The sequence below is a fragment of the Oncorhynchus kisutch genome, linkage group LG18 (genome assembly GCF_002021735.2).
Source record: "Oncorhynchus kisutch isolate 150728-3 linkage group LG18, Okis_V2, whole genome shotgun sequence".
Taxonomy (NCBI): domain Eukaryota; kingdom Metazoa; phylum Chordata; class Actinopteri; order Salmoniformes; family Salmonidae; genus Oncorhynchus; species Oncorhynchus kisutch.
In genome coordinates, this window is record NC_034191.2 from 70,153,335 (window position 1) to 70,180,878 (window position 27,544).

Genomic DNA, 27,544 nt, shown 5'->3' on the forward strand with positions numbered 1-27,544 from the left:
GTTAGTCCTGGGAATCGAACCCACTTCCCTGGCGTTACAAGCGACACCAACTGAGCTACAAAAGGACCAAACGGTGTATGATGTTGAACAGGTACTGTCCTGTAAGATCTATTCGTTACATTTCTAGCTACAATGAAGATTTCACCTCAATACATCCCTGTATATGACTTCTATCACGGTCAAAGTTCACTTGGATCATTCTCAGTAACAGTCATTCATGTCAACTTGTTTTATTTATCAAAATGTAAACAGCAAACAAGCATGTATCAAAAGGTCAATACGGCAAATCCTGTACAAAATGGCTTGACAAGTCTTCTTCCCAAAATGGCTGTCGCAACAAATTGTAAACAGTCTTACAGCGAAAATACTAAAATCAGCTAAAATAGGAAAAAGCACCTGTTATTAAAATCTTTGTGCAGTCTACAGAATAAAAAAATGTAATGTATAAATGGAGATGGAATGTAAAAAAAAAAAAACATACAGAATGTGTTTGAGTTCAGTTTTTCCTCACAAAAAGGCAAAAGAAAATCAGACAGTGCATTAAGAGGACAAGCACACGATGTACTTCATGAGATTACTAGAAGAACTAGTGGTAGGAGCTGGTTTGGTCACTTAGCGCAGTGTGCATAGTTAAGGCATCAGTACAGCAGTCCTAGGTTGCATGTGGCTATGATGATAATGAGAGACATTCTGAGAGTCCCACTCAGTAGAAGTAAACAGCTGTTTCACAGGTAGCTAAACAACAGTAAACTTCCCTCCTACAGTCCACCCTGCGTGAGTGGTGTTGTGATGGGAGTTTTCAGATGGGGTGTGTGTACTATGCCTCAGTGACTGGTCCAGGGTTAGAGGTCATGCATTCTCTACAGTCACTGACAACAATGCTTCTTCATATTAGTTACATTCTAGAATACCATTCTGTCTAACCCAAGTTCTCTCAGAACAGAAGTTGTGTCCAATATTTCAGTCTTTTGGCAGTGCAAGGAAGAGATGAATACAATGGAGCACAGGGGGTGTTTCTTTATGGCATCTGGTGTGTGTGTGTGTGTATCAGTCAACTTCAGCAGTGAGTCGACAATTCAAACACTAGTGGTTCTTCGCATCTGTGCTTAGAAGGCATATCGCGGAACCATAATGATTCATTTCGAATGGACAACAAGGACAAACAAACATCTGTAAACAGTCTTCATAGAGGCAGCAAAAGGACTGGGCTTGTCACATTATCTTCAGGAAGAAGATTCCTTACAAATGCATCAACACACATCACGGCATCTCTGTGCGGTCTTTAGAGAGCATCTCTTCAATACTCAGTGTGTTTCAAATCCTCCTACAGAACTTTGTTTGAAAATGGCACTTCGCCTTCAAAATGGTGGTGTTACATTAGTAAGGCTAAAACTACAGAGGACAAATAAATAAATAAAATAAGCCAATAAAAATACTAAATACAGCAGCAGTATCTATGTATGTCAAGGAAAGGAATTTAAAAAATAAATTAAATCTGTGGTTTGTCAAATATGGGAGGCAAAGGCAACAAAAACATGAGTACTGTTCTGGTGGGGCAGTGGGAGTAGGGGGGGTTAAAGGCCATACCCCGCTCCTCCCACCCTCTCCCCAGTGTGTGTCGAGGCTAGCGGTTAAGGGTCAGGGGTCAGGGTTCTAAGGGCAAACATGGAGTGTCAGGACTCTTTGCTTCCCTGAGGTATTTCTTTGTAGTTGGTTTCTCCTGTGGCTGTTGCCGTGGTGACAGCTATGGGTTCCGCAGCAGAGGCAGACTCTGGTTCTGACTCGGTGACGGCGGGCGTTGACATGGTGAAGAAGGCAGGGCTGCTAGGTTCCAGCACCTCGGGGCTAGAGGACCCCTCTTGCTGTACTAACCCACCCCAGCTGGCCTTGTTCAGCCCCAGGTGGCCCAACATGGTCTGGGACAGACGCGTGTCAGAGAACCGGCCCCACTCAGCAAACAAAGGCTCCACCACGTACGTCATGAAACCTAGGAAGGAAGACAGGGATAGGGAAACACACAGGGTTATAGATGCAGGCCTAAGAGAGCTTCTGGTTTATATAAATGTATTGTAGCTAGTACTAAACTAGAAATCGTCATAAAAACGTACCAATTTGAATGTTTGCCATGGAGTTACTCTGGCTATCACACAGTGGACTGACTTCAAGTCGGTGCTTCTTCTCAATGTCTCCTACAGAGGGATAGACAACACACTGATCAGAAATCAACAGGATAGGTGAAAAGACTGCTGGAGATTAAGAAGGGTAGAGGGAGAATGATAATCATACAGAATGAAAGGAAGAACGAGAGAATACCTTGGTGGAAGAACTCTTCTGTCACTTTCTCACTCCACTGTTTGCTCAGCTCCCAGGGTCTGCAGGGGTTGCAGATATCCGCACACTTCAGAGCCATCTGCAAGGAATTAGAGACAAAATAGCCAGTCAGACCCCACAGTTTCCAGCTGATAAGATCCAAAATGGCTGGTTCTACCCAGGCACACACCTGGAGGATGAAGTGTCGGTGGCTGGCGTTGCTCAGGTACAGGTCATCCTGGTCCAGGTGTGTCCTGAACTTCCCCAGGTACTCGTTCTGTCTGCTGATGTCAGTGGCTAGGATAAGAGAACCCAGTTGGTGCTCCATCTTCAGCCTGAGGAGATGATGAACAGAGGAATTCATTAAATATGCTTTAAGCGTTTTACTACCATACTCAATTAAGTGTACAACAACTCATTACCTTGATCTTTAAAACCTCTTAAAATGTAAAGTCCCCATATTTGGGGACCCTATTTGATTGTTTAAAATTATATTCATTCTGATATGAGAACAGTCTGGTATGAGAACAGTAGTCCCTATCTCCAAAAGCAGGTTGTCTGCGGAAAGATGAGTCTCTTGGCTATTGATTGGTGCCTTCAAATCTTTGGTGAGACTTACTACCACATATGGGCATTAGAATTTATAAGGGCAGGGTGAGCCGATGACCTCATTTCAAGATGGCTGCTACCTACATTACGTTAAGCGTTGTCAAGCACACGGAATACGTTGACACACTGAAAGCCGGGACTCCACAGAGCATGAGGATATCTTCTTTGTCTGCCTGTGACCTACCGTTACTGATCACCAGCCCTGAGAGTCAATATGTTAATTTTACACAACGTTTTCACCAAACATCTTATAAGGTAAGCTTCCATTTGGTCTGTGTTTGAGCAAGAGCTACATGGGGGGTATCACGCCTAGCCTGATGGATTCTGTTAAAAATTGAACATGTTTCAAGTTAAAACTGTAGTTCTTTTGTATCCCGTTTAGTGAATGATTACTCTGAGTAGTTTAGGCCATGAAACGGTGTACGCTCATTTAGAAAGGTTGACCTAATCAGATGAGGAAATTGCCTTGGATCAGAGAGCAGGGTCAGGCCCAGAAGATGGATAGCTAAACAATAGTGAAGAATAACTTTCCAGTGTGCAAAAACAGTGCAATTACCACATTTGGACACTGAATGTACACCTTGAATGTTTCCTGGATGCTCCATAACCCCACCAAAATGTTCGGGTGAGGTTGATATGGTAGAAATTGTGTTTTTATACTGAACAAATAGCATTTAGGAATTGCAAATATGTAATAGTCTAATTTACAGATATATGCCACTTTGGAGAGGTTTAGGGACACTTGGAAACGTCCCGTGACCATACCCGACACCACTTACTAAAACATCTGCCCATTTCTAGTTGTTAGATCTATCAATCCCATTTTTTTTCTGATACTGTTCACATGTTGTGGAAACCATCCGACATGTTTCCAGCTCCTGTCAATAATTCACTTCTAGCTGGTCAATGAAAGATCACTTGTGTACAGTGAACTATGTAACTGCTCTCAATCTTTTGATCCCTCCTAATCTCCCAGATGTCTCCTTTCCAAATATACCAAGTTTTTGCATGTCAGAATCATGTAATTATACATTCATATCAGTTACATTTGGGAATGTCTATTTAGGCGGAAATCGACATTTTGCCATTACATTTAATTAAAAACAGTCATTAAATCACTTGGCACTGGGAAAAGAAATGTGCAGACTGACCCGTCCTCAGCAGGCAGGTGGGAGAACAGGCTGGTCTCTCTCAGCAGACCTACTGCAGACCTCCAGTGATGGTTCTCCAGAACAGAGGAGTTCTACAGACACATTAGCATTTTTAGAATGCTGTAATCCTGCGCTGCTAAGTGCATTCAATCATAGACCTCAACGTTATCTTAAAATAACAAATAAACCATGAACTAGGTCAAGTTATCAACACTTTTGTCCTGTTGAACATGGCCATCTAATGTCTTCCAGCCATGTCTAATATGAAAGCTACAGGAGCTGTGGAATGTACTAGCAATGTGCTCTCACCCTGTAGAGTTTGGCCAGGTAGTGGTTGGTCTTGATGAGGAAGGGCTGGTTGACTCCCGGGTGGTCCAGGTCATGAGTGGCGGCTGCCAACAGGCCCAGGAGGATGTCACAGGACGTCAGGGACTTGGCCAGCTACGGAGAGACAGGGAACGTAGGCCTACTTTTCTCTGCTCATCCCCCCTTTTCCACATGGTTACATTTCAGCCTTATTCTGGCAACTTCATTAAATAGTACCCACAAAACACTAGTCTCAACAACAACAGTGAAGAGGCGACTCCGGGATGCTGGACTTCTAGGCAGAGTTACAAAGAAAAATCCGTATCTCAGACTGGCCAATAAAAATAAAAGATTAAGATGGGCAAAAGAACACAGACACTGGACAGAGGAACTCTGCCAAGAAGGCCAGCATCCCGGAGTCGCCTCTTCACTGTTGACGTTGAGACTGGTGTTTTGCGGGTACTATTTAAAGAAGCTGCCAGTTGAGGACTTGTGAGGCGCATGTTTCTCAAACGAGACATTCATGTACTTGTCCTCCTGCTCAGTTGTGCACCGGGGCCTCCCACTCCTCTTTCTATTCTGATTAGAGCCTGTTTACTCTGTTCTGTGAAGGGAGTAGGACACAGCGTTGTACAAGATCTTCAGTTTCTTGGCAATTTCTCACATGGAAGCACCTTCATTTCTCAGAACAAGAATAGACTGACGAGTTTCAGAAGAAAATGATTTGTTTCGGGCCATTTTAAGCCTGTAATTGAACCCACAAATGCTGAAGCTCCAGATAATCAGCTAGTCTAAAGAAGGCCAGTTGTATTGCTTCTTTAATCAGAACAACAGTTTTCAGCCGTGCTAACAATTGCAAAAGGGTTTTCTATTGATAAATTAGCCTTTTAAAAGGATCAACGGATTAGCTAACAACGCGCCATTGGAACACAGGAGTGATGGTTGATGATAATGGGACTGTAGATATTCCATTTTTTAAATTTTTTTTATTTTATCTGACGTTTCCAGCTAAAATAGTCATTTACAACGCCTCCCCCCTATTTGACCTAGATAGTTTGTATGTATGCATTGATATGTAGGCTACATGTGTGTTTTTTAAAAATGTATGTAGTTCTGTCCTTGAGCTGTTCTTGTCTAATGATGTTCTGTATTATGTTTCATGTTTTGTGTTGTACCCCAGGATGAGAAGCTGCTGCTTTTGCAACAGCTAATGGGGATCCTAATAATGTCTACTCTGTATTTCTGATCAATTTGATGTTATTTTATAAATGGAAAAGAAAATGTGCTTTTCTTTCAAAAACAATGACATTTCTAAGTGACCCCAAACTTTTCAACAGCAGTGTATGTAAATGTCATGTTTCCGTTTTTTTATTTGTAACACATTCACGAATTTCTAATGTTTTTGCTTTGTCATTATGGGGTATGTGTGTAGATTAACGAGGGGAAAAAACACCCATTTTAGAATAAGACTGTAATGTAACAAAATGTGGAAAAAGTGAAGGGGTCTGAATACTTTCTGAATGCACTGTACATGATTGGTAACCTTGTCTCTGGCCTGAAGACTCATAAGCTAATGCCTAGGCTTTAGCTCAGTGGGATAAGGTGGTCAATAGCCCAGTATGTCACTTCTGAATACTTTCTGTACAATGGAATAATAGCTCTGTCTGATACCTTGGGTTCTCGCAGGTAACAGTACATGGCCTGCGTGACATCAGCGGCGTGCACAGCGTTGTGGTAGGGGTTGAGGCTGTGGTAGTCTTCCTGCACCATGACCAGGAAGCGCCACAGCTTTACCATGTCCAGCTGAAACAGCTCCAACAGACCATACTGGTTAAGGAGGTGAAAGGTCAGCGTCACCAAGCTGTTTCCTGCATGGAGAGGGGAGACATGGTATATGTAGTTTAAAGATCTGGTCAGGAATAGTGTTGGGGGTAGGTAGTTATGTAATTTTGTGTTTGTGGTGGAGTTTAACATTGCAATAGCATCAGCATTGCAAAGAAAATCTATGGAAAAAACAACCATTCCACTTCTACACAGCATTCATCAAAACAAACACCAGAGAGCGCCATTGTCTACAAATGCCTGAGTTGAAAGGAGGCCTATGCAGTAATGTTACACTGTTTCGCTTATTCTCTGAGGATGATGAACATCTTGAAGAACAATCTAGCCTTAAATGGCCATGTACTCTTATAATCTCCACCCGGCACAGTCAATAGAGGACTGGCCACCCGTGGGAGCCTGGTTCCTCTCTAGGTTTCTTCCTACATTTCTGCTTTTGTAGGGAGTTTATCCTAGCCACCGTGCTTCTACATCTGCATTGCTTGCTGCTTGGGGTTTAGGCTGGGTTTCTGTACAGCACTTTGTGACATCTGCTGATGTAAAAAGGGCTTCATAAATACATTTGATTGATTTATAAATACATTTGATTGAATACAAATATGTAGCTAAGGCTTTTGGGAGAAATATGGATATGTCAGAAACATACCATTGGTTAATCTGTCATAGAGGAAAATGTCGAAATTCCAGGTCGCGACCCTTTCCAGCATACACTGCAAGAGAAAACATGCAAATGTAGGTCTGTGTTAAGACAGAAATATGAATTGTGTTTGCAAGCATACGAGTATATGATTGGCTAAGAGAGTGTGAGCATCGGACCTTGGCCTGTCCGGTGTAGTCCTCATCCAGGATGTGGAGGGGGTTGAGGTGGGGTGTTCCCCGGAGCAGACGGGAGGAGTGCAGGTACCTCTGGAAGCTGAGCAGTCTGCGGAGCCTCCTGCCAGACACAGGCCCAGCCGAACTGAAGCCAGGACCAGGGATCAGACTAGAGTCTGAGTAGGCTGAAGGCACAGAGACAAAGGCTTAGAACAGTAAGTTATTTACAAGTGAAGGGTTTACAACATGGTAGATAGAAATATAATGCATAGATTTAAAGTAACTGTTCAGTGTTTCCAGATTTCTATGAAATATGACCTATAATTACTTAGAATATATGAGTGAAATATATATATATATATTTTTTAAGGAAAACTATATGTTAAAAAGCAGCTTTACTGTGTTGGAATGGTGTGGGTGTACCCCAACAACAGAATGGTGTGTATACCAGTCATTAAAAATATTCATGCAAGTAGACTGCTGACTGGCCAGCTCATCCTCCCCAGGAGTATGAGGAAGTGGGCAGAATTTTTTAAACAGTCTGTTTGAGATACAAGTTTGAGGTGGGGAGTTAGTCGTTTTTTCTCCAATTGATGCTTTGGCCACACACAAGAGTAAAGGACAAGTCAACAACATTATTTGGATATGAGAATATGAACTTTTAAAAGGGAGAGTTTCACTGGACAGTTTCCTGCTCTACAGAAAGGGACAAAGAGGGACACTGTATAAATCATTTAGTAATGTACTCTGCTTGATAATCCGTAGAGTCTCAAACTGCTCTAAATCCTATTCAACAATGTTGCACAACGAATGTTTGGGTGGACTTATAATTTACAGTAAGGGCTATCCAACTGACCAAATGTTGAATAAGTGAATAAGAATTAGAACACTGATGAAACAATAGAATAAATCAATAAGAATAAGAGACATGTAGAAAACAAATGATTGATGTACTTCATTCCAGTGAGGTCACACTGGATTTAAGACTGGTTGACTATGAACACAACTGCCCAAGGGTGGACACACTTACACCGCTGACTCAGCCACCTGTTCTTAGCCTACTGCCTTCACACACACCACAAGTTGTGCTTTGTCAGTGGACACACACACACACACACACACACACACACACACCATGGCTGGCTGGAAAGCCCGTCAGCATTCCGAGAAAGGCCATTACTTTTAAACCAGGAAGTGAACACGCACACAAAACGTATGTCGGCAGAGAGAGAACTCTTCTGGGCTGGGAGTCCCTGACGTCACGCAGCAGGACTCACATTCAGGTTTGGGGGGTGGGTAATTTAAAACATTTAGGAGATGAATTGACATTAAATTCTTGAATTAAATATTGTACCGTCTTTTCGCTAAAAGACATGACTGAATTAAATGTAACTTCACTTCCTGATCACCAACCCTGCTCAGTCACAAAAGCATTCTTGAGGTTGACTGACTTATTTACATTAAGACAGCCAGTGTTAGATGGCGAGGAAGACTAATCAGTGTGTGAAATAAATAAGATCTGCACCAACATGTCAGTCAATCTGTCTGGTGTGGCAGATCTACAGAGTTAAAGGTAGTACTCACAGGGGTAGGGCTGAACGTAGCAGATCTACAGATCTAAAGAAAGGTAGTACTCACAGAGGTAGGGCTGAACGTAGCAGATCTACAGATCTAAAGAAAGGTAGTACTCACAGGGGTAGGGCTGAACGTAGCAGATCTACAGATCTAAAGAAAGGTAGTACTCACAGAGGTAGGGCTGAACGTAGCAGATCTACAGATCTAAAGAAAGGTAGTACTCACAGAGGTAGGGCTGAACGTAGCAGATCTACAGATCTAAAGAAAGGTAGTACTCACAGAGGTAGGGCTGAACGAAGCAGATCTACAGAGTTATAGGTAGTACTCACAGAGGTAGGGCTGAACGTAGCAGATCTACAGAGTTAAAGAAAGGTTGTACTCACAGGGGTAGGGCTGTATGTATGCATGTATTTGGGTTCCATCTCTAGCTTTCTTAACTGATGTTTTAATACTACTGCTACTCGCTGTATATTATCTATGCATTGTCACATTACAAATGACCTCAACTAACCTGTACCGGTAACCCCTTGTATAGAGCCTCATTGTGAACCTGCTCAGTGTGAACCTGCTTTCATCTGTGAAGAGCACAGGGCGCCAGTGGCGAATTTGCCAATCTTGGTGTTCTCTGGCAATTGCCAAACGTCCTGCACGGTGTTGGGCTGTAAGCACAACCCCCACCTGTGGACGTCGGGCCCTCATACCACCCTCATGGAGTCTGTTTCTGACCGTTTGAGCAGACACATGCACATTTGTGGCTTGCTGGAGGTCATTTTGCAGGGCTCTGGCAGTGCTCCTCCTGCTCCTCCTTGCACAAAGGCGGAGGTAGCGGTCCTGCTGCTGGGTTGTTGCCCTCCTATGGCCTCCTCCACGTCTCCTGATGTACTGGCCTGTCTCCTGGTAGCGCCTCCATGCTCTGGACACTACGCTGACAGACACAGCAAACCTTCTTGCCACAGCTCGCATTGATGTGCCATCCTGACTGGATGAGCTGCACTACCTGAGCCACTTGTGTGGGTTGTAGACTCCGTCTCATGCTACCACTAGAGTGAAAGCACCACCAGCATTCAAAAGTGACCAAAACATCAGCCAGGAAGCATAGGAACTGAGAAGTGGTCTGTGGTTGCCACCTGCAGAACCACTCCTTTATTGGGGGTGTCTTACTAATTGCCTATAATTTCCACCTGTTGTCTATTCCATTTGCACAACAGCATGTGTAATCTATTGTCAATCAGTGTTGCTTCCTAAGTGGACAGTTTGATTTCACAGAAGTGTGATTGATTTGGAATTACATTGTGTTGTTTGTGTTCCCTTTATTTTTTTGAGCAATATATATATATATATATATATATATATATATATATATATAATATCCACGTTTTCAGTCACAATTTGCTTTTACCATATGTAGGCCAAATGCTTTCCATTATATTGATCAAAATGAAGCCTTATGAAAGGCTGTAAGGTAAGTCTACTGTACCTTTATATTCATATGAGGGGGTAGTAGACCTTATCTTATATTTGATAGGCTAGCGTTACTTGGTGAGGACATGCTAAAATGTAACCAGTAACCTACAGCCGAGAAATTAAATCCTTTATTGTCAACACATGCTTGTGAATTGTTGCATTATTGAAGAGTGTAATGTGGTTTGGTTCCATTTTTTTCACACATGTAACATGGTTAAGATAAAAGTCGATTGCAAAGTTGAAGCATGCTGGCTAGTGGCTATACTGGGATATTTACAGTAAATGTCAGCTGCCAAGCGCCAAACCCTCACGCGGCACAATGTTCCCTTCGCTAATGTAATTGAAAAGTTCATGTACATTTTATTTCAATGAAATGTCGTCACACTGCCTCTCCAACTTTCGTCAATGAGAAAAGCCTCTAAGGCAGGTAGTGAGGAATGGGAAGGTTTTTATCATGGTTCATACTCACAGTGTAGGGTGCGGAAGTCGATGCACAGGTACGAGTAGGAACCTTTTCCTTCTGGGTCAAATCCTACCCGACTTCTCACTCTCACATCTCCTAGAGGGAAGCAACACACACATCCTCAAGAGTCATGTAATATATAGTGGCTAAAGAGCTCTCACACACACAAACACTTTCACGCTCTCTCAATCAAAGAGAGGCAACTTGTAGACCACCAGGGCTGTGTTTACAAAGACAGCTCAATTCTGATATTTTTTCCACTAATTGGTCTTTTGACCAATCACATCAGATTTTTTCACATCAGATCTTATTGGTCAACAGACCTATTCGTGAAAACAAATATCAGAACTGGGCTGCCTGTGTTAACAAAGCCTAAAAGAGCAAGGAAAAGCTGACAGCTGAGCATGCAATGCCATGCCATGCCAGGCACATAACCCTAGTATTAGTAGTCAGACAGGCTAGGAGCAGCAGAGGGACCTACAGTAACCCTAGTATTAGTAATCAGACAGGCTAGGAGCAGCAGATGGACCTACAGTAACCCTATTATTAGTAGTCAGACAGGCTAGGAGCAGCAGATGGACCTACAGTAACCCTATTATTAGTAGTCAGACAGGCTAGGAGCAGCAGAGGGACCTACAGTAACATAATAAGTATTAGTAATCATACAGGCTAGGAGCAGCAGATGGACCTACAGTAACCCTAGTATTAGTAGTCAGACAGGCTAGGAGCAGCAGAGGGACCTACAGTAACACAGTAGAGTAGACAGGTTAGTGCGTTATACTCAGAGGCGAGCGCTGACAGTAACGATATGGTACTATGGCACTTTCCCAGGCAACCCAGTCAATACTAGTCTTCTATATGAGTCATTCAGCAGTAATGTCAGTCTAGTGCAGCTCTTCAATACTGATTTGTACATTAGATCAAATCAGGCATACAGTACTGTACAGTCTCTCTCCCACCAGCTTGCAACTTACTTGGGAACAGCTGTTTGAATATAACAAAAGCCCCTTGCAAAATAGCAAAACTGGGCATTAACATTAAAGAAAGTAATGGATGGTAACATTACATATAGTTTACACAGCATTCACAGATTAAACTCTTCCACTTTCTCACACAGATGCAATGGCAAGTAATTGTGTGTGTGTGTGTGTGTGTGTGTGATGAGATGCAGAGAGTTAAGGTGTTCCATTCTGCGTGCCAACGGGCCTTGAGCTGGGGGGGGGGGATACGGGTCAGACCGTTGATTACCCATGTGTCCTGACCTCTACACTCTAATGTTCTTAAACCCACTGTATGACAACACAGCAACAGATCAGACTGGCCTAGGAACTTTTCACAGGCCCTGGCAAATAGCCAGCATGTCCTAAACTGGGATCCTGCTGCACCTCTTAACAAGAACTGTAATATCCAGAGTCCACACAAACACATGCTCTCAAAGTAGGCCTTATACTAGAGCCAGAGATAACCAGGCGAAAGCTAGCAGCAGTAAATCAATTGTTAAGTCCTTGAATTAAGCTTCATGCTGAAGCAAAATAGCTAATGATTTAGATTGTCTTCAGATTTTTTAAAACTAGTGTGAGGTCAGTAATCGTTTTGGGTTTTTAAATCTAACTTCATCTTCCAACATATTATCCAAAAATACTACATGTGTAAGATCCAAATTTGATCACCCTGTTGTTCCAGGAAATGTCCTGCACAGCAGAAAATGCAAATGTGTAGTGTATTCAAGGTTATCACAAACTCATTTGCAGTATGAACCATAATGGCTTCCACCAGGCAGGAATCAACAAAGATGATCTATATACTGTAGGGTGTCCACCCACCTCTGTCCAAAGTGGGTGAAAACACACTTATGTTATGAAATACATTTTACCAAGACAAAATATGATTCTTCATATTCTGGATAAATTATCAATATTTAAATAACATATCAACATTATATCCAAAAAGTCGGATTTCGTAACCTAATACATCCGATAAGCAGAGCTTGCAGCTCGTCTGCAAAATTGCAGGTTTCAAAAAGCTAAATTAACACGAGTTGAATTAGATGTAAAAGACATTGAAAATAAAAAGCTTGCGGTACGCTCAGTGTACCGTTGACATTTAACAGAGATAAGCTTTTTGTGAGAAATCTTTGAAAAAGAACAGGAATTTCACATGAATATGAATGAAAAACCTGTACTCCACTGCACAAAAATGTAAAGAGTTGGTCCCATGTGTCATGAGCTGAAATACATAATCCCATAAATGTTCCATATGCACAAAAATCTTATTTATCACAAGTTTTATGCACAAATTTGCCAAGATAATCCATCCACCAGAATTTGACATCTTTCTACTGGAATCGGGAAGACAATACAGGGGTAAAATAGATATTGATTTTGAGACATGACATGTAGTATTTTCATGTTTTATACTTAAAAATAAATGCAACATGCAACAATTTCAAAGATTTTACTGAGTTACAGTTCATGTAAAGAAATCAGTCAACTGAAATAAATTCATTAGGTCCAAATCTATGGATTTCACATGACTGGGAATACAGATATACATCTGTTGATCACAGATGCCTTAAAACAACTTAAGAACTCTTAAATCGTGTGGTTATATCCAATATAGCTCCAAGCCACATGATTAGGTCTGTCTTCTCTATAGGACTTCAGTGTGTTTGGCAGTTTGTTAGGACAATACTACGGTCCAGATTTTGTACCACTTTTTTCATCTTCCGTGGATTTAGTCACCATAATTTTGGCCATCCTACAAGGGTTAATAAAACTCCATGAACTTTTGTATGGATTAAGATAGCGACGAGGTTTGCACCACTGGTTATCTCAAAGGAGTATCTACACAATTTACATCATATTTTACACATTGGTCAAAAGATGCGTTTTTGATTAGACACCCTATATACACTGACAAGATAAGGGACTGGACTGCTCGAACAATGGGAATAAATGGCCGCAAATGAGGGAGGAGGCGGGATCATTCTAGGCAGGCATTGAGCAAATGTCCGGTCTGCTGAGCGTAAACTTGAACTTTGTGGAAATTCTGTGCAACTTCCATCGTGCGTTTACTGTGAACACTGAGGCTGTACCCGCTTTAAGTTACAGTTTTAACAGTGGCCAAGTAGCCAACAGTGGCAATTTGATCATAATGTAGGCCTACCAAGAGTGACCTACCGTCAAAAACAATAGAGAAAAACACAAGGCTAATATGGAAATAGCTGTTCTATCATTCAGGCTACATTCCATTAGAGACTTTTGAAAAATACAAACATGCAGGGCTTGACATTAACCTGTTTTGTTTATCCACTTGTCCTTCAGACAAGGGTATGACTGAAAATGTTGTGTTTGATGCAAGAAACCACTTTACAAAATACAATTCATTATCACAGAAATTATGCTACGCTCTGCCGATTGGCTACTTAGCGTATTCAAGACCGTCTCGAAATAAAACACTTCCATTTTAAGATATAAAAAGCTCTTTACTTGACTCGCTTTTCAAAGATGGATAGAAATGCACACGTGTTGTGCTCTTGTAGGAAGCAACCACTCCCCCATTGTTGACAAGATGAGCTATAGGACTAATACAATTAGCTATAACTGGACTAATCTCAAAACAAGCACATCTACTCGCGACCGCTCATGCTGTAGCCTAAACACAATCCAGTTCAAAGTGAATGGCACAGATCCATATATGGCAACAGCTATTTGCATGTAGGCCTACTGCAGCTCTGATTGGTTATGGCGCACCAGTCTGTAGAATATGGGCCTGTCAATGCAATAAAATCCTACTCCAATGCGCTCTGGCTACAAGAACATATCTTTCACAGTTAGCTTTACATACTAAATGTAGCATATTTCGTTTTGATTCGGTATATTACATTGAAAGTGGTTAATATTGCATTGATTCGATCACAACTCCCACAGTAGAGTGAAACGTTGATAGTGTAAACTAAGACGGAAAAACTGTAGAAGATTGAACTTCACTCAATCTCATGCTTCTCTCCGCGGGCTCATATTTGACACTCACTAACCTTCATGCCAAAAAATCCCCACTTCCTCTGCTTCACTGTATTTAGGAGCGGATAGATTTTGGGACAGTCATGCTTTGCCGCTTCCTCTCTGCGGGCCCCAAAGTATTACCTGGTCAGGTCACATGGTCAGAGAAATCTCTGGGTCCTGTGTACTGTATATAATCTCCCATAACAACATAACCAATTACATATACACATATATACACACACAAGATGACTAATAGGGGGCACTGTGTTGAAGCCATCATGCCTCCATCTTGACACTGCTCCACCATTGTAATAAATATTTGAGGCTATAGAAATGCATGTATTAATGTCTACATTAGTTTGTCACATGTATTCTATTACAGACACCTTAATGCATACTTTTAAATGATATGTGAGCTAAACATACATATACACACATACATATTGACCCTGGATTGCTGATATATAGATGTATATCTATATACACACACAGTTGAAGTCAGAAGTTTACATACACCTTAGCCAAATACATTTAAACTCAGATTTCACAATTCCTGATATTTAATCCTAGTAAAAATGCCGTCTTAGGTCAGTTAGAATCACCACTTTATTTTAAGAATGTGAAATACCAGAATAATAGTAGAGAGAATGATTTATTTCAGCTTTTATTTCATTCATCACATTCCCAGTGGTTCAGAAGTTTACATACACTCGATTAGTATTTGGTAGCATTGCCTTTAAATTGCTAAACTTGGGTCAAACGTTTCAGGTAGCCTTCCACAAGCTTCCCACAATAAGTTGGGTGAATTTTTGGCCCATTCCTCCTGACAGAGCTGGTGTAACTGAGTCATGTTAGTAGGCCTCCTTGCTCGCACACGCTTTTTCAGTTCTGTCCACAAATGTTCTATAGGATTGAGGTCAGGCCTTTGATGGCCACTCCAATATCTTGACCTTGATGTTCTCAAGTCATTTTGCCACAACTTTGGAGGTATGCTTGGGGTCATTGTCCATTTGAAAGACCCATTTGCAACCAAGCTTTAACTTCCTGACTGATGTCTTGAGATGTTGCTTCAATATCTCCACATAATTTTCCTACCTCATGATGCCATCTATTTTGTGACGTGCACCAGTCCCTCCTGCAGCAAAGCACCCCCACAACATGATGCTGCCACCCCCGTGCTTCACGGCTGGGATGGTGTTCTTCGGCTTGCAAGCCTCCCCCTTTTACCTCCAAACATAACGATGGTCAATATGGTCAAACAGTTCAAATCTAATTTTATTTGTCACATACACATGGTTAGCAGATGTTAATGCGAGTGTAGCGAAATGCTTGTGCTTCTAGTTCCGACAATGCAGTAATAACCAACGAGTAATCTAACCTAACAGTTCTATTTTCGTTTCATCAGACCAGAGGACATTTCTAAAACAAGTACAATCTTTGTCCCCAGTTGCAAACTGTAGTCTGGCATTTTTTTTTTAATGGTGGTTTTGGAGCAGTGGCTTCTTCCTTGCTGAGCAGCCTTTCAGGTTATGTCCATATAGGACTTGTTCTGGGATTGATTTGCACTTTTTGCACAAAAGTACGTTCATCTCTAGGAGACAGAATGAGTCTCCTTCCTGAGCGGTATGACGGCTGTGTGGTCCCATGGTGTTTATACTTGCATACTATTGTTTGTACAGATGAACATGGTACCTTCAGGCATTTGGAAATTGCTCCCAAGGATGAACTAGACTTGTAGAGGTCTACAATTGTTTTTCTGAAGTCTTGGCTGATTTCTTTTGATTTTCCCAAGATGTCAAGCAAAGAGGCACTGTGTTTGGATGTATTTCAAAGCCTACCTTCACAGGTACACCTCCAATTGACTCAAATGATGTCTGTCTAAACAATTGCTGGAAAAATTACTTGTGTCATGCACAAAGTAGATGTCCTAACCGACTTGCCAAAACTATAGTTTGTTAACAAGAAATTTGTGGAGTGGTTGAAAAACGCATGTAAACTTCCGACTTCAACTGTATATAAACCCTGGATTGCTGAGAGATGTATAAAAAATATATATATAATTGAACCCGAACAGGCCATGTGTCCCCACATGAGTCTGTTTTGGTATGATCTGGTCAACAAGTCTGGGACTCCCTGTAGTAGGCAAGGCTAAATCAAATTCAATTCCATAAACGTTATCTCCAATTGTTGTGTGGCAGTGCAGATAACATAACCATTTTGTTGCCCCACCTTTTTCCCTCAGAACAGTCTCAATTCGTCGGGGCATGAACGCTACAAGGTTTCAAAAGCATTTCACAGGGATACTGGCCCATGTTGACTCCAATGCTTCGCACAGTTGTGTCAAGTTGGCTGGATGTCCTTTGGTTGGTGGACCATTCTTGATACACACGAGTGTGAAAAACCCAGCAGCATTTCAGTTCTTTACACACTAAAACCGGTGCCAGGCACCTAGCACCATACCCAGTTCAAAGGCACTTTGAACTGGGTATGGGCAAGACCATATTGGTCTTGCCCATTCACCCTCTGAATGGCACACATACACAATCCATGTCTCAAGGCTTAAAAATCCTTCTTTAACTGGTCTTCTCCCCTTCATCTAAACTGATTGAATTGGATTTAACAAGTGACATTAGTAAGGGATCATAGCTTTCAGCTAGCCAGTCTCATGGTACATACCAACAAGACAGGAGAGACTGTTACAAACAACAACCACACAGACAAGCACCCACACTGGACTCAGTAGAGTGGACTCCTGGCATGCATACAGAGGGCCTAGAACATTCCAGAGGCCATGGGCCCAGCAGGACACAAAATGAGAAAATCTGATTTAAAAAAAATCAAAGGCTTAATACTGTGGACCGACAGTTGACCTGGATGGACGCATTCATGACTTAAGACTTATGTGATGGTGAGATTATCAAAGGGACCAGGGATTGACCTGAGGGGTAAACTACGAAGAACGCTGGATCTACTCAGGATTTTCTAAAGCTAGCCAGCTTCAGTTAGCTTCACATTCCAGCTCAGGCTTCAACCATACTACAACGGTGGATATGTCCACCTGACGCCAACTCGAGCAGGCTTGTAACTGCGTGTGCATGTCGCACATGGTTAGTCAAACGCCAAACTCTTCACGGAGACAATGCTGAAACATAAATCCGTGGGCGAGTCAGTGACATTTTATGTTGTGCCAACAAAAAAACAAAAAAAGTTATTGCAAATTCAGCAGGCTATGGTGTGAAATAAGCTTTTAGAAGGGCCAACTTACTTGATTACTTATTGTTAAGGCAGTCTTTGGTGTGCACAATATTTTTTTCCCACCCATAATTTTATTAAGTCATAAAGTCTTACTGTGCAGGAAGTTTCTAATCCATTCTGATTACTCATGTGTAATATGATAGGCAGTTTAAAATAATTTAAGGCCCAAAAAACATTTGATTAATCAAATATTTAAATCAGTCATCTTCCTCAAATGTAGGGGATGACAGAATCTTTGATAGAGGGAGGAAAATTACTTAATTGGTCCTCAACTCCCAGCTCAGAGACTTCATTCAGGATAAATGGAGTTAGCCTGCCCCGGAGCAGGTTAGTTCTGAAGGATTCGTTGCCATAGAAATTTACCAGACTAAAAAGGTGAGCCACTTTTGTGGTACCGGTTATCCCGAATTGAAGTCAAGAGTTGCTGTGCGTTTTGTTGCCAACCTTACTTTGCTACCTGACAACTTTACGGTTTTTACTTTTTGAATACCGTTTATATTTTTAGTTTTTCCCTCACTCAACCTTTTTTTTTCATTCAACTTTTTCACTCAGGACGCTTTATCTGGACATGGTTCGTCAGGACCTCAAACAGCAGAAGCTAAGTAGCAACATTAACATGATGCCTTCTAATTGCAGTCACTGTACTCATAATATACAGGAGAACGATAGCCTTACGGCGAGGATAGCTGTGCTGCAAGCCAAGCTTCAGACGCAATCGTTAGGCAAGGGTAATTTCAGTGTAGGAAAGGATGAAACGGCGTCTGTGCCACCAGTAAGTACAGATAGTAACATTAGTATAAATCCCCTCGCACGGTCCCCGCACCCGGACAACTTTCTCATGGCTTCTGGAGGGAAATGCTGTAGGAATGCTCAACCGGTGTCGCTCATTCAGCCGACAGAAACTTTCAACTGGTTTTCCCCATTAAGCAGCGAGTCTGAGGCCGAGCCTTCTTTTGTCTCTACTCCCCCCATTATGGGGTCTGAGACGCCGAAGCCTCCCACCATTAGCTCTGACAAAATTGCAAACCCTAGTCATTGGCGACTCCATTACCCGCAGTATTAGACTTAAAAAGAATCATCCAGCAATCATACATTGTTTACCAGGGGGCAGGGCTACCGACGTTAAGGCTAATCTGAAGATGGTGCTGGCTAAAGCTAAAACTGGCGAGTGTAGAGAGTATAGAGATATTGTTATCCACGTCAGCACCAACGATGTTAGGATGAAACAGTCAGATCACCAAGCTTCAGTGTGTAAATCAGCTAGAAAGATGTCGGCATCGAGTAATTCTCTCTGGCGCCCTCCCAGTTAGGGGGAGTGATGAGCTCTACAGCAGTCTCACAACTCAATCGCTGGTTGAAAACGGTTTTCTGTCCCTCCCAAAAGATAGAACTTGTAGATAATTGGACCTCTTTCTGGGACTCACCCACAAACAGGACAAGCCTGGCCTGCTGAGGAGTGACGGACTCCATCCTAGCTGGAGGGGTGCTCTCATCTTATATACCAACATAGACATGGCTCTAACTCCACAATGACATAGGGTGCAGGCCAGGCAGCAGGCTGTTAGCCAGCCTGCCAGTTTAGTAGAGTCTGCCACTAGCACAGTCAGTGTAGTCAGCTCAGCTATTCCCATTGAGGCCGTGTCTGTGCCTCGACCTAGGTTGGGCAAAACTAAACATGGCAGTGTTCGCCTTAGCAATCTCACTAGAATAAAGACCTCCTCCATTCCTGACATTATTGAAAGAGATTGTGATACCTCACATCTCAAAATAGGGCTACTTAATGTTAGATCCCTCATTTCAAAGGCAGTTATAGTCAATGAACTAATCACTGATCATAATCTTGATGTGATTGGCCTGACTGAAACATGGCTTAAGCCTGATGAATTTACTGTGTTAAATGAGGCCTCACCTCCTGGTTACACTAGTGACCCGTGTTGCTAACATTTACCAAAGCAAAATTCAATTTACCAAAAAATATATATAAATATATATATTTTTTCGTCTTTTGAGCGTCTAGTCATGAAATCTATGCAGCCTACTCAATCACTTTTTATAGCTACTGTTTACAGGCCTCCTGGGCCATATACAGCGTTCCTCAATGTGTTCCCTGAATTACTATTGGACCTTGTGGTCATAACAGATATTCTAATTTTTGGTGACTTAAATATTCACATGGAAAAGTCCACAGACCCACTTCAAAAGGCTTTCATCGACTCGGAGCCATCATCGACTCGGTGGGTTTTGTCCAACATGTCTCTGGACCTACTCACTGTTACAGTCATACTCTGGACCTAGTTTTGTCCCATGGAATAAATGCTGTGGATCTTAATGTTTCTCCTCATAATCCTGGACTATCGGACCACCATTTTATTACATTTGCAATCGCAACAAAGAATCTGCTCAGACCCCAACCAAGGAGAATCAGAAGTATTGCTATAAATTCTCAGACAACCCAAAGATTCCTTGATGCCCTTCCAGACTCCCTCTGCCTACCCAAGGACGTCAGAGGACACAAATCAGTTAACCACCTAACTGAGGAACTCAATTTAACCTTGCGCAATACCCTAGATGCAGTTGCACCCCTAAAAACATTTGTCATAAGAAACTAGCTCCCTGGTATACAGAAAATACCCGAGCTCTGAAGCAAGCTTCCAGAAAATTGGAATCAAAATGGCAAAACACCAAACGGGAAGTCTTCCGACTAGCTTGGAAAGGCAGTACCGTGCAGTATCGAAGAGCCCTCACTGCTGCTCAATCATCCAATTTTTTTTTCAACTTGAGGAAAATAAGAACAATCCTAAATTTATTTTTGATACTGTCGCAAAGCTAACTAAAAAGCAGCATTCCCCAAGAGAAGATGGCTTTCACTTCAGCAGTAATAAATTAATGAACTTCTGAGGAAAAGATCATGATCATTAGAAAGCAAATTACGGACTCCTCTTTAAATCTGCTTATTCCTCCAAAGCTCAGTTGTCCTTAGTTTGCACAACTCTGCCAAGACCTAGGATCAAGGGAGACACTCAAGTGTTTTAGAACTATATCTCTTGACACAATGATGAAATTAATCATGGCCTCTAAACCTTCAAGCTGCACACTGGACCCTATTCCAACTAAACTACTGCGGATGACACACAGCTGTACATTTCAATGAAACGTGGTGAAGCCCCAAAATTGCCCTCCCTAGAAGCCTGTGTTTCAGACATAAGGAAGTGGATGGCTGCAAACGTTCTACTTTTAAACTCAGACAAAACAGAGATGCTTGTTCTAGGTCCCAAGAAACAAAGATATTTTCTATTGAATCTGACAATAAATCTTGATGGTTGTACAGTCGTATCAAATAAAACTGAAGGACCTTGGCGTTACTCTGGACCCTGATCGCTCTTTGACAAACATATCAAGACCATTTCAAGGATCTTTTTTCAATCTATGTAACATTGCAAAAATCAGAAACTTTCTGTCCAAAAATGATGCAGAAAAATGTATCCATGCTTTTGTTAGGTTTAAGTCTTTACTGAAGACTCATCTCTTCAGTAGGTCATATGATTGAGTGAAGTCTGGCCCAGGAGTTTGAAGGTGAACGGAAAGGCTCTGGAGCAACGAACCACCCTTGCTGTCTCTGCCTGGCCGGTTCCCCTCTCTCCACTGGGATTCTCTACCGCTAACCCCATTACAGGGGCTGAGTCACTGGCTTACTGGTGCTCTTTCATGTCGTCCCTAGGAGGGGTGAGTCACTTGAATGGGTTGAGTCACTGACGTGATCTTCCTGTCTGGGTTGGCAACCCCCTTGGGTTGTGCCGTGGCGGAGATCTTTGTGGGCTATACTCAGCCTTGCCTCAGGATGGTAAGTTGGTGGTTGAAGATCTCTCTAGTGGTGTGGGCACTGTGCTTTGGCAAAGTGGGTGGGGTTCTATACTGCCTGTTTGGCCCTGTCCAGGGGTATCATCGGATGGGGCCACAGTGTTTCCTGACCCCCTCCTGTCTCTATGCTGCAGTGGCTTGTGTTGGGGGGCAATGGTCAGTCTTATATCTGGAGAGTCTCTCTCGCTCTCTGAAATTGCTTCCTTTCCTTGATGCAATCTAGAAGCCTGATGATGCCTGTTCATTCTGAATATGGGGACTGTGGGCAGATCTAACAGTAACTTGCATAAGTTGTTCTGTACTGTATGTGATGTGTATGTGACAGTACTTACCGAGCATACGAATGTAAAGAGCGGTCTGATCTGAGCTGTCATAAGAGATGGCCCCTCGTCTCTGGAGAGGGGAGGAAAAAATGTTTCACCATTAATGCTTCCGAGACAGTCAGTAGAGCAACAGAGAAATATGTAACGAATGAAATACAACAGTTGAAGTATACAGGTAGTGTTGGCCTACTGGTTACTAAAGTCATTTAGGTTAGGTTCATGTGGTTCATTTTGATCTGCAGAGGACTGCTAGGCTGCTGATATGTTGTGATAAACGAATAAAGATTTTCCTCATCTGTATGGCAGTGCGCACACACGCACACACCCACCCACCCTCTGTTTATCATCTGGCGCAGGAAAACACGCATGCTGTGTACCCACACGTAAACACTCACATGGAGAGAGGGCTTGTGTGGTGTGTGAAAGATATGGTGTGAGAGACTGTACTGTGTGTAGAGCACGGCTTTCCAAACCTGTTCCTGGAGAGCTAGCCTCCTGTAGGGTTTTGGTCCAACCCCAGATATAACTAACCGGTTTCAGCTTATCAACCAGCAAATGATCAGAATCAGGTGCGCTAGATTAGGGTTGGAATAAAAACATACAGGGCAGTAGCTCTCCAGGAACAAGGTTGGCGAGCCCTGGTGTAGAGGAACATGCTGCTCCAGACAGAGTTGAGTTGTCCATCTGGTAAAACATTAAGACTTAATTACACCTCGTTTCCCCCAGTAATATGCTCCTTGTTACCGTGACGATAGAGCAAAGCTGCTTGCTGATTAGGACAGCAGCAGAAGACACTCCCACTGACTCTAGGCTTACCAAGCACGAGAGATGGAAAGAGAGAGGGGGGAGGAGAGAGAGAGACAGACAAGAACATACACAGAAAAAGAGAAAGCGAGACAGATCAGGCATTCCTTCCGACTGGGTCTGAGGGTAAGAGTATTCCTATAGCCAAAAGATAGAAAGCATTGTCTAAATTTAACACAAAACGTAGACCTAGGACAATACTAGATCATCCTATGTGTATATAGAGTTGAAGTCGGAAGTTTACATACACCTTATCCAAATACATTTAAACTCAGATTCACAATTCCTGACATTTAATCCTAGTAAACATTCTCTGGCTTAGGTCAGTTAGAATCACCACTATTTTAAGAATGTGAAATGTCAGAATAATAGAAATGACTTATTTCAGCTTTTATTTCTTACATCACATTCCCAGTGTGTCATAAGTTTACATACACTCAATTAGTATTTGGTAGCATTGCCTTTAAATCATTTAACTTGGGTCAAACATTTCAGGTAGCCTTCCACAAGCTTCCCACAATAAGTTGGGTGAATTTTGTCCCATTCCTCCTGACAGAGCTGGTGTAACTGAGACAGGTTTGTAGGCCTCCTTGCTCGCACACGCTTTTTCATTTCTGCCCACACATTCTCTATAGGATTAAGGTCAGGGCTTTGTGATGGCCACTCCAATAGCTTGACTGTGCTGTCCTTAAGCTATTTTGCCACAACTTAGGAAGTATGCACGCAACCAAGCTTTAACTTTTTGACTGATGTCTTGAGATGTTGCTTCAATATATCCACAATTTTCCCTCCTCATGATGCCATCTATTTTATGAAGTGCACCAGTCCCTTCTGCAGCAAAGCACCCCCACAACATGATGCTGCCACAGCCGTGCTTCACGGTTGGGACGGTGTTCTTCGGCTTGCAAGCCTCCCCCTTTTTCCTCCAAACATAACAATGGTTATTATGGCCAAACAGTTCTATTTTTGTTTCATCAGACCAGAGGACATTTCTCCAAAAAGTAGGATCTTTGTCCCCATGTGCAGTTGCAAACCGTAGTCTGGCTTTTTTTTAATGACGGTTTTGGAGCAGTGGCTTCTTCCTTGCTGAGTGGCCATTCAGGTTATGTCGATATAGGACTAGTTTTACTGTGGATATAGATACTTTTGTACCTGTTTTCTCCAACATCTTCACAAGGTCCTTTGCTGTTGTGACCCACTGGAATTGTGATACAGTGAATTAGAAGTGAAATGATCGGTCTATAAAACAACTGTTGGAAAAATTACTTGTGTCATGCGCAAAGTAGATGTCCTAACCGACTTGCCAAAACTATAGTTTGTTAACAAGAAATTTGTGTAGTGGTTGAAAAACGATTTTTAATGACTCCAACCTAAGTATATGTATGTAAACTTCTGACTTCAACTGTATAGGCCTAGTATGTGTATGTTGCTGCCTGGCCCTACTCAGCAGGTTGCAGTAACATGAGGATCTAACCAAGGGATATCCTCAAACTCCTGTCACCCCAGCCTAGCTATCACCTACAGACAGACACTCAGGCCTGGGCACGGCCTTGGCTCACCTCCCCTTGCACCACACACCCCCATCCAAAACTAGTCTCCAGAGAGCCCCCCCTCCCCACCTTTCTGCATTTGCAGTGAAAGGTGGCAGAGCAAGAGTGGTGTTTATCAGACCATGAGACATCCTGAAAATCAGTCTTCTCACAAAAATGTATCTAGTTTCTGAATGGTTTGGCCTACTAACTATTATGACCCCTCTATAGAAAGGTGAGTCTCTCAAACACGTAATTGGATGCCCACCAGCCTCACAAGACTACCTCCCCTCCAAGACTACCCCCCATACCAAATGTAACATATCGGGGTGCCCTGTAAGAATTTGTCAGAGAGTGGGTAAGCCAGCTCTACCATCCGTTCTATTGGGCAATGTGAAATCACTGGAAAATAAACTGGGTGATCTCCGTTCGAGACTATCCTACCCATGGGACATTAAAACTGTAATATCTTCTGTTTCACAGAGTTGTGGCTGAACGACAACATGGATATACATTTGGCTGGGTTTTCCATGCATCGACAAGACAGAACAGCTACATCTGGTAAGGAATATGTTCCGGGATTCATCCAATGGCATTGAGGAGTATACCACCTCAGTCACCGGCTTCATCAATAAGTGTATCGATAACGTAGTCCCCACAGTGGCCGTACGTACATATCCCAACCAGAAACAATGGATTACAGGCAACATCCACACCGAGCTAAAGGCTGGAGCTGCCGCTTCAAGGAGTGACACTAATCCGGACGCTTATAAGAAATCCTGCAATGCCCTCCGACAAACCATCAAACAGGCAAAGCATCAATACAGGACTAAGATTGAATCCCACTACACCGGCTCTGACGCTCGTCGGATGTGGCAGGGCTTGTTAACTATTGTGGATGACAAAAGGGAAAACCAGCCTCGAGCTGCCCAGTGACACAAACCTACCATACGAGCTAAATGCCTTTTATGCTCGCGTCGAGGCAAACACTGAAGCATTCATGAGAGCACCAGCTGTTCCGGACACCGGTGTGATCACGTTTTCCGTAGCCGATGTGAGCAAGACCTTTAAAAAAAAACGTCTCAACATTCACAAGGCCGAGGGACCAGATGGATTACCAGGACGTGTACTCAAAGCATGCGTGGACCAAATGACAAGTGTCTTCACTGACATTTTCAACCTCTCCTTGACTGAGTCTGTAATACCTACATGTTTCAAGCAGACCATCATAGTCCCTGCCTAAGTGCTTTGAAAGGCTTGTCATGTCTCACATCAACACAATCATCCCGGAAACCCTTGACTCACTCCAATTTGCATACCAGTGTGTGAGTTAAGTTCCTTGGTGTCCACATCAAACTATCACAGTCAAAACACACCAAGACAGGTCGTGAAGAGGGCACGACAACACCTTTCCCCTCTCAGGTGACTGAAGATTTGGCATGGGTCCCCAGATCCTCAAAACGTTCTACAGCTGCACCATGGAGAGCATCCTGACCGGTTGCATCACCGCCTGGTATGGCGCTACAGAGGGTAGTGCGTAAGGCCCAGTACCTCACTGGGGCCAAGCTTTCTGCCATCCAGGACCTATATACACACTAGGCATGTCAGTGGAAGGCCCAAATAATTGTCAGACTCCAAGACTGTTCTCTCGGCTACCGTACAGCAAGCGGTACAGGAGCACCAAGTCTAGGTCCAAAAGGCCCCTTTACAGCTTTTACCCTTAATCCATAAGACTGCTGAAGAATTAATCAAATGGCCACATGGACTATTTACATTGACCCCCCCCCCATTTTGTTTTTACACTGCTACTACTCGCTCTTTGTCTGTGCATAGTCACTTCACCCCTACCTACATGTACAAATTACCTTCACTAACCTGTACCCCCACACATTGACTAGGTACCAAACCCATAGCCTCGCTGTTATTCTTGAACTGCATTGTTGTTAAGGGCTCGTAAGTAAACATTTGACAGTAAGGTCTACCTGATGTAGTCGGCACATGTGACAAATAAAATTGGATCATACAAATGGTCCCGGAATTACATTTACATGTTACGTCTAGTCTATGAGACCAGGCTGACCACACAGGCCTGTGACGTCAATCGGCTCAGCCTCATTTGTATCCATGATTTTTACCCATTACCATTCCTCTCCCATCCCCTCTGGGCTCTTCTCTCAAAAGGAAAAATGTAACACTTTGAAGCCATTTTCTCCCACAATGCAGTATGTGTAAACATCCATTTATTGGAGGCTTAAAAATCACACATTACAATTAACAAAATGTCTAAGCAGGTTATGGCCTGCTCCCATTGTCAATGGTCCCAACTGAAAACAGTCGTGTAGTAAAGCTATAGTGACTAGTTTACCAACCACTGTCACACACCATCTTATTTGTCACATGCGTCATAGACAACAGGTGTAGACTAACAGTGAAATGCTCACAGGTACTTTTGCATAGAATGCAGAGTTAACAAATAAAATAGAGACAAGGAATAAATTACGCAGTGAATGAGACACACACGGAGTAGAAAATAACATTACTATATACAGGGAGTGCCAGCAGAGTCGAGGTGCAGGGGTACGAGGGAATTGAGGTAGCTATAGGTAGGGGTAAAGTGACTAGGCAAAAGGAAAGATAGCAGTGTGTGGGGAGTGTGAAAGTGTATATGACGTCAGTATGCATGTGTGTGGGCGTATGTACAGTACTGTGTGTATGTATTGGGGTGTCAGTGTAAGAGTAGAATCCAGTGTGTGTGCATAGAATCAGTGCAAAATAAAACTACTCCGGGTAGCCATTTGATTGGCTATTTAGCAGTCTTCTTACGGCTTGGGGGTAGAAGCTGTTCAGTGTGTGGTTGGTTCCACACTTAATGCATGGGTACCGCTTGCTGTGCAGTAGCAGAAAGAACAGTCTTGGAGTGTGACAATTATTTGGGCCTTCCTCTGACACAGCCTGGTATAGAGGTCCTGGATGGCAGAGAGCTTGGCCCTCTGTAGAGCCTTGCGGTCAGATGCCAAGCAGTTCCCATAGCAAGCGGTGACGCCGACAATCAAGATGCTCCCGATAGTGCAGCTGTAGAACTTTGAAGATCTGAGGGACCATACCAAATCTTTGCCCCTTCCCCCTCAGGAGGCTGAAATGTCATGCCCTCTTCACAACGATGTTGGGGTGTTTGGACCATGATAGATCCAACTCTAACCACTTACAAACACAGATAAGGATCAGTGGGGAGAATCTCAAT

At 42.7% G+C, this 27,544-nt stretch overlaps 1 protein-coding gene across 3 annotated transcripts in view; it reads right to left on the minus strand.

Moving 5' to 3' along the window:
* Positions 1-214: 214 nt before the first annotated feature.
* Positions 215-27,544, minus strand: part of LOC109909847 (high affinity cAMP-specific 3',5'-cyclic phosphodiesterase 7A-like) — a 41,361-nt gene continuing 14,031 nt past the window's right edge. For 2 of the 3 annotated variants that reach the window (XM_020508903.2, XM_031796671.1), the window contains 11 exons: positions 21,980-22,040; positions 10,537-10,626; positions 7,032-7,213; positions 6,862-6,925; positions 6,048-6,244; positions 4,380-4,511; positions 4,071-4,162; positions 2,501-2,645; positions 2,314-2,410; positions 2,109-2,189; positions 215-1,987 (listed from right to left, as the gene is read on the minus strand). In XM_020508903.2, coding sequence (XP_020364492.1) covers positions 1,674-1,987; positions 2,109-2,189; positions 2,314-2,410; positions 2,501-2,645; positions 4,071-4,162; positions 4,380-4,511; positions 6,048-6,244; positions 6,862-6,925; positions 7,032-7,213; positions 10,537-10,626; positions 21,980-22,040 — 1,455 coding nt within the window. In that variant the 3' untranslated portion in view covers positions 215-1,673. The remainder of the gene's footprint in view (positions 1,988-2,108; positions 2,190-2,313; positions 2,411-2,500; positions 2,646-4,070; positions 4,163-4,379; positions 4,512-6,047; positions 6,245-6,861; positions 6,926-7,031; positions 7,214-10,536; positions 10,627-21,979; positions 22,041-27,544) is intronic. The other variant, XM_020508904.2, reaches the window with a different exon arrangement.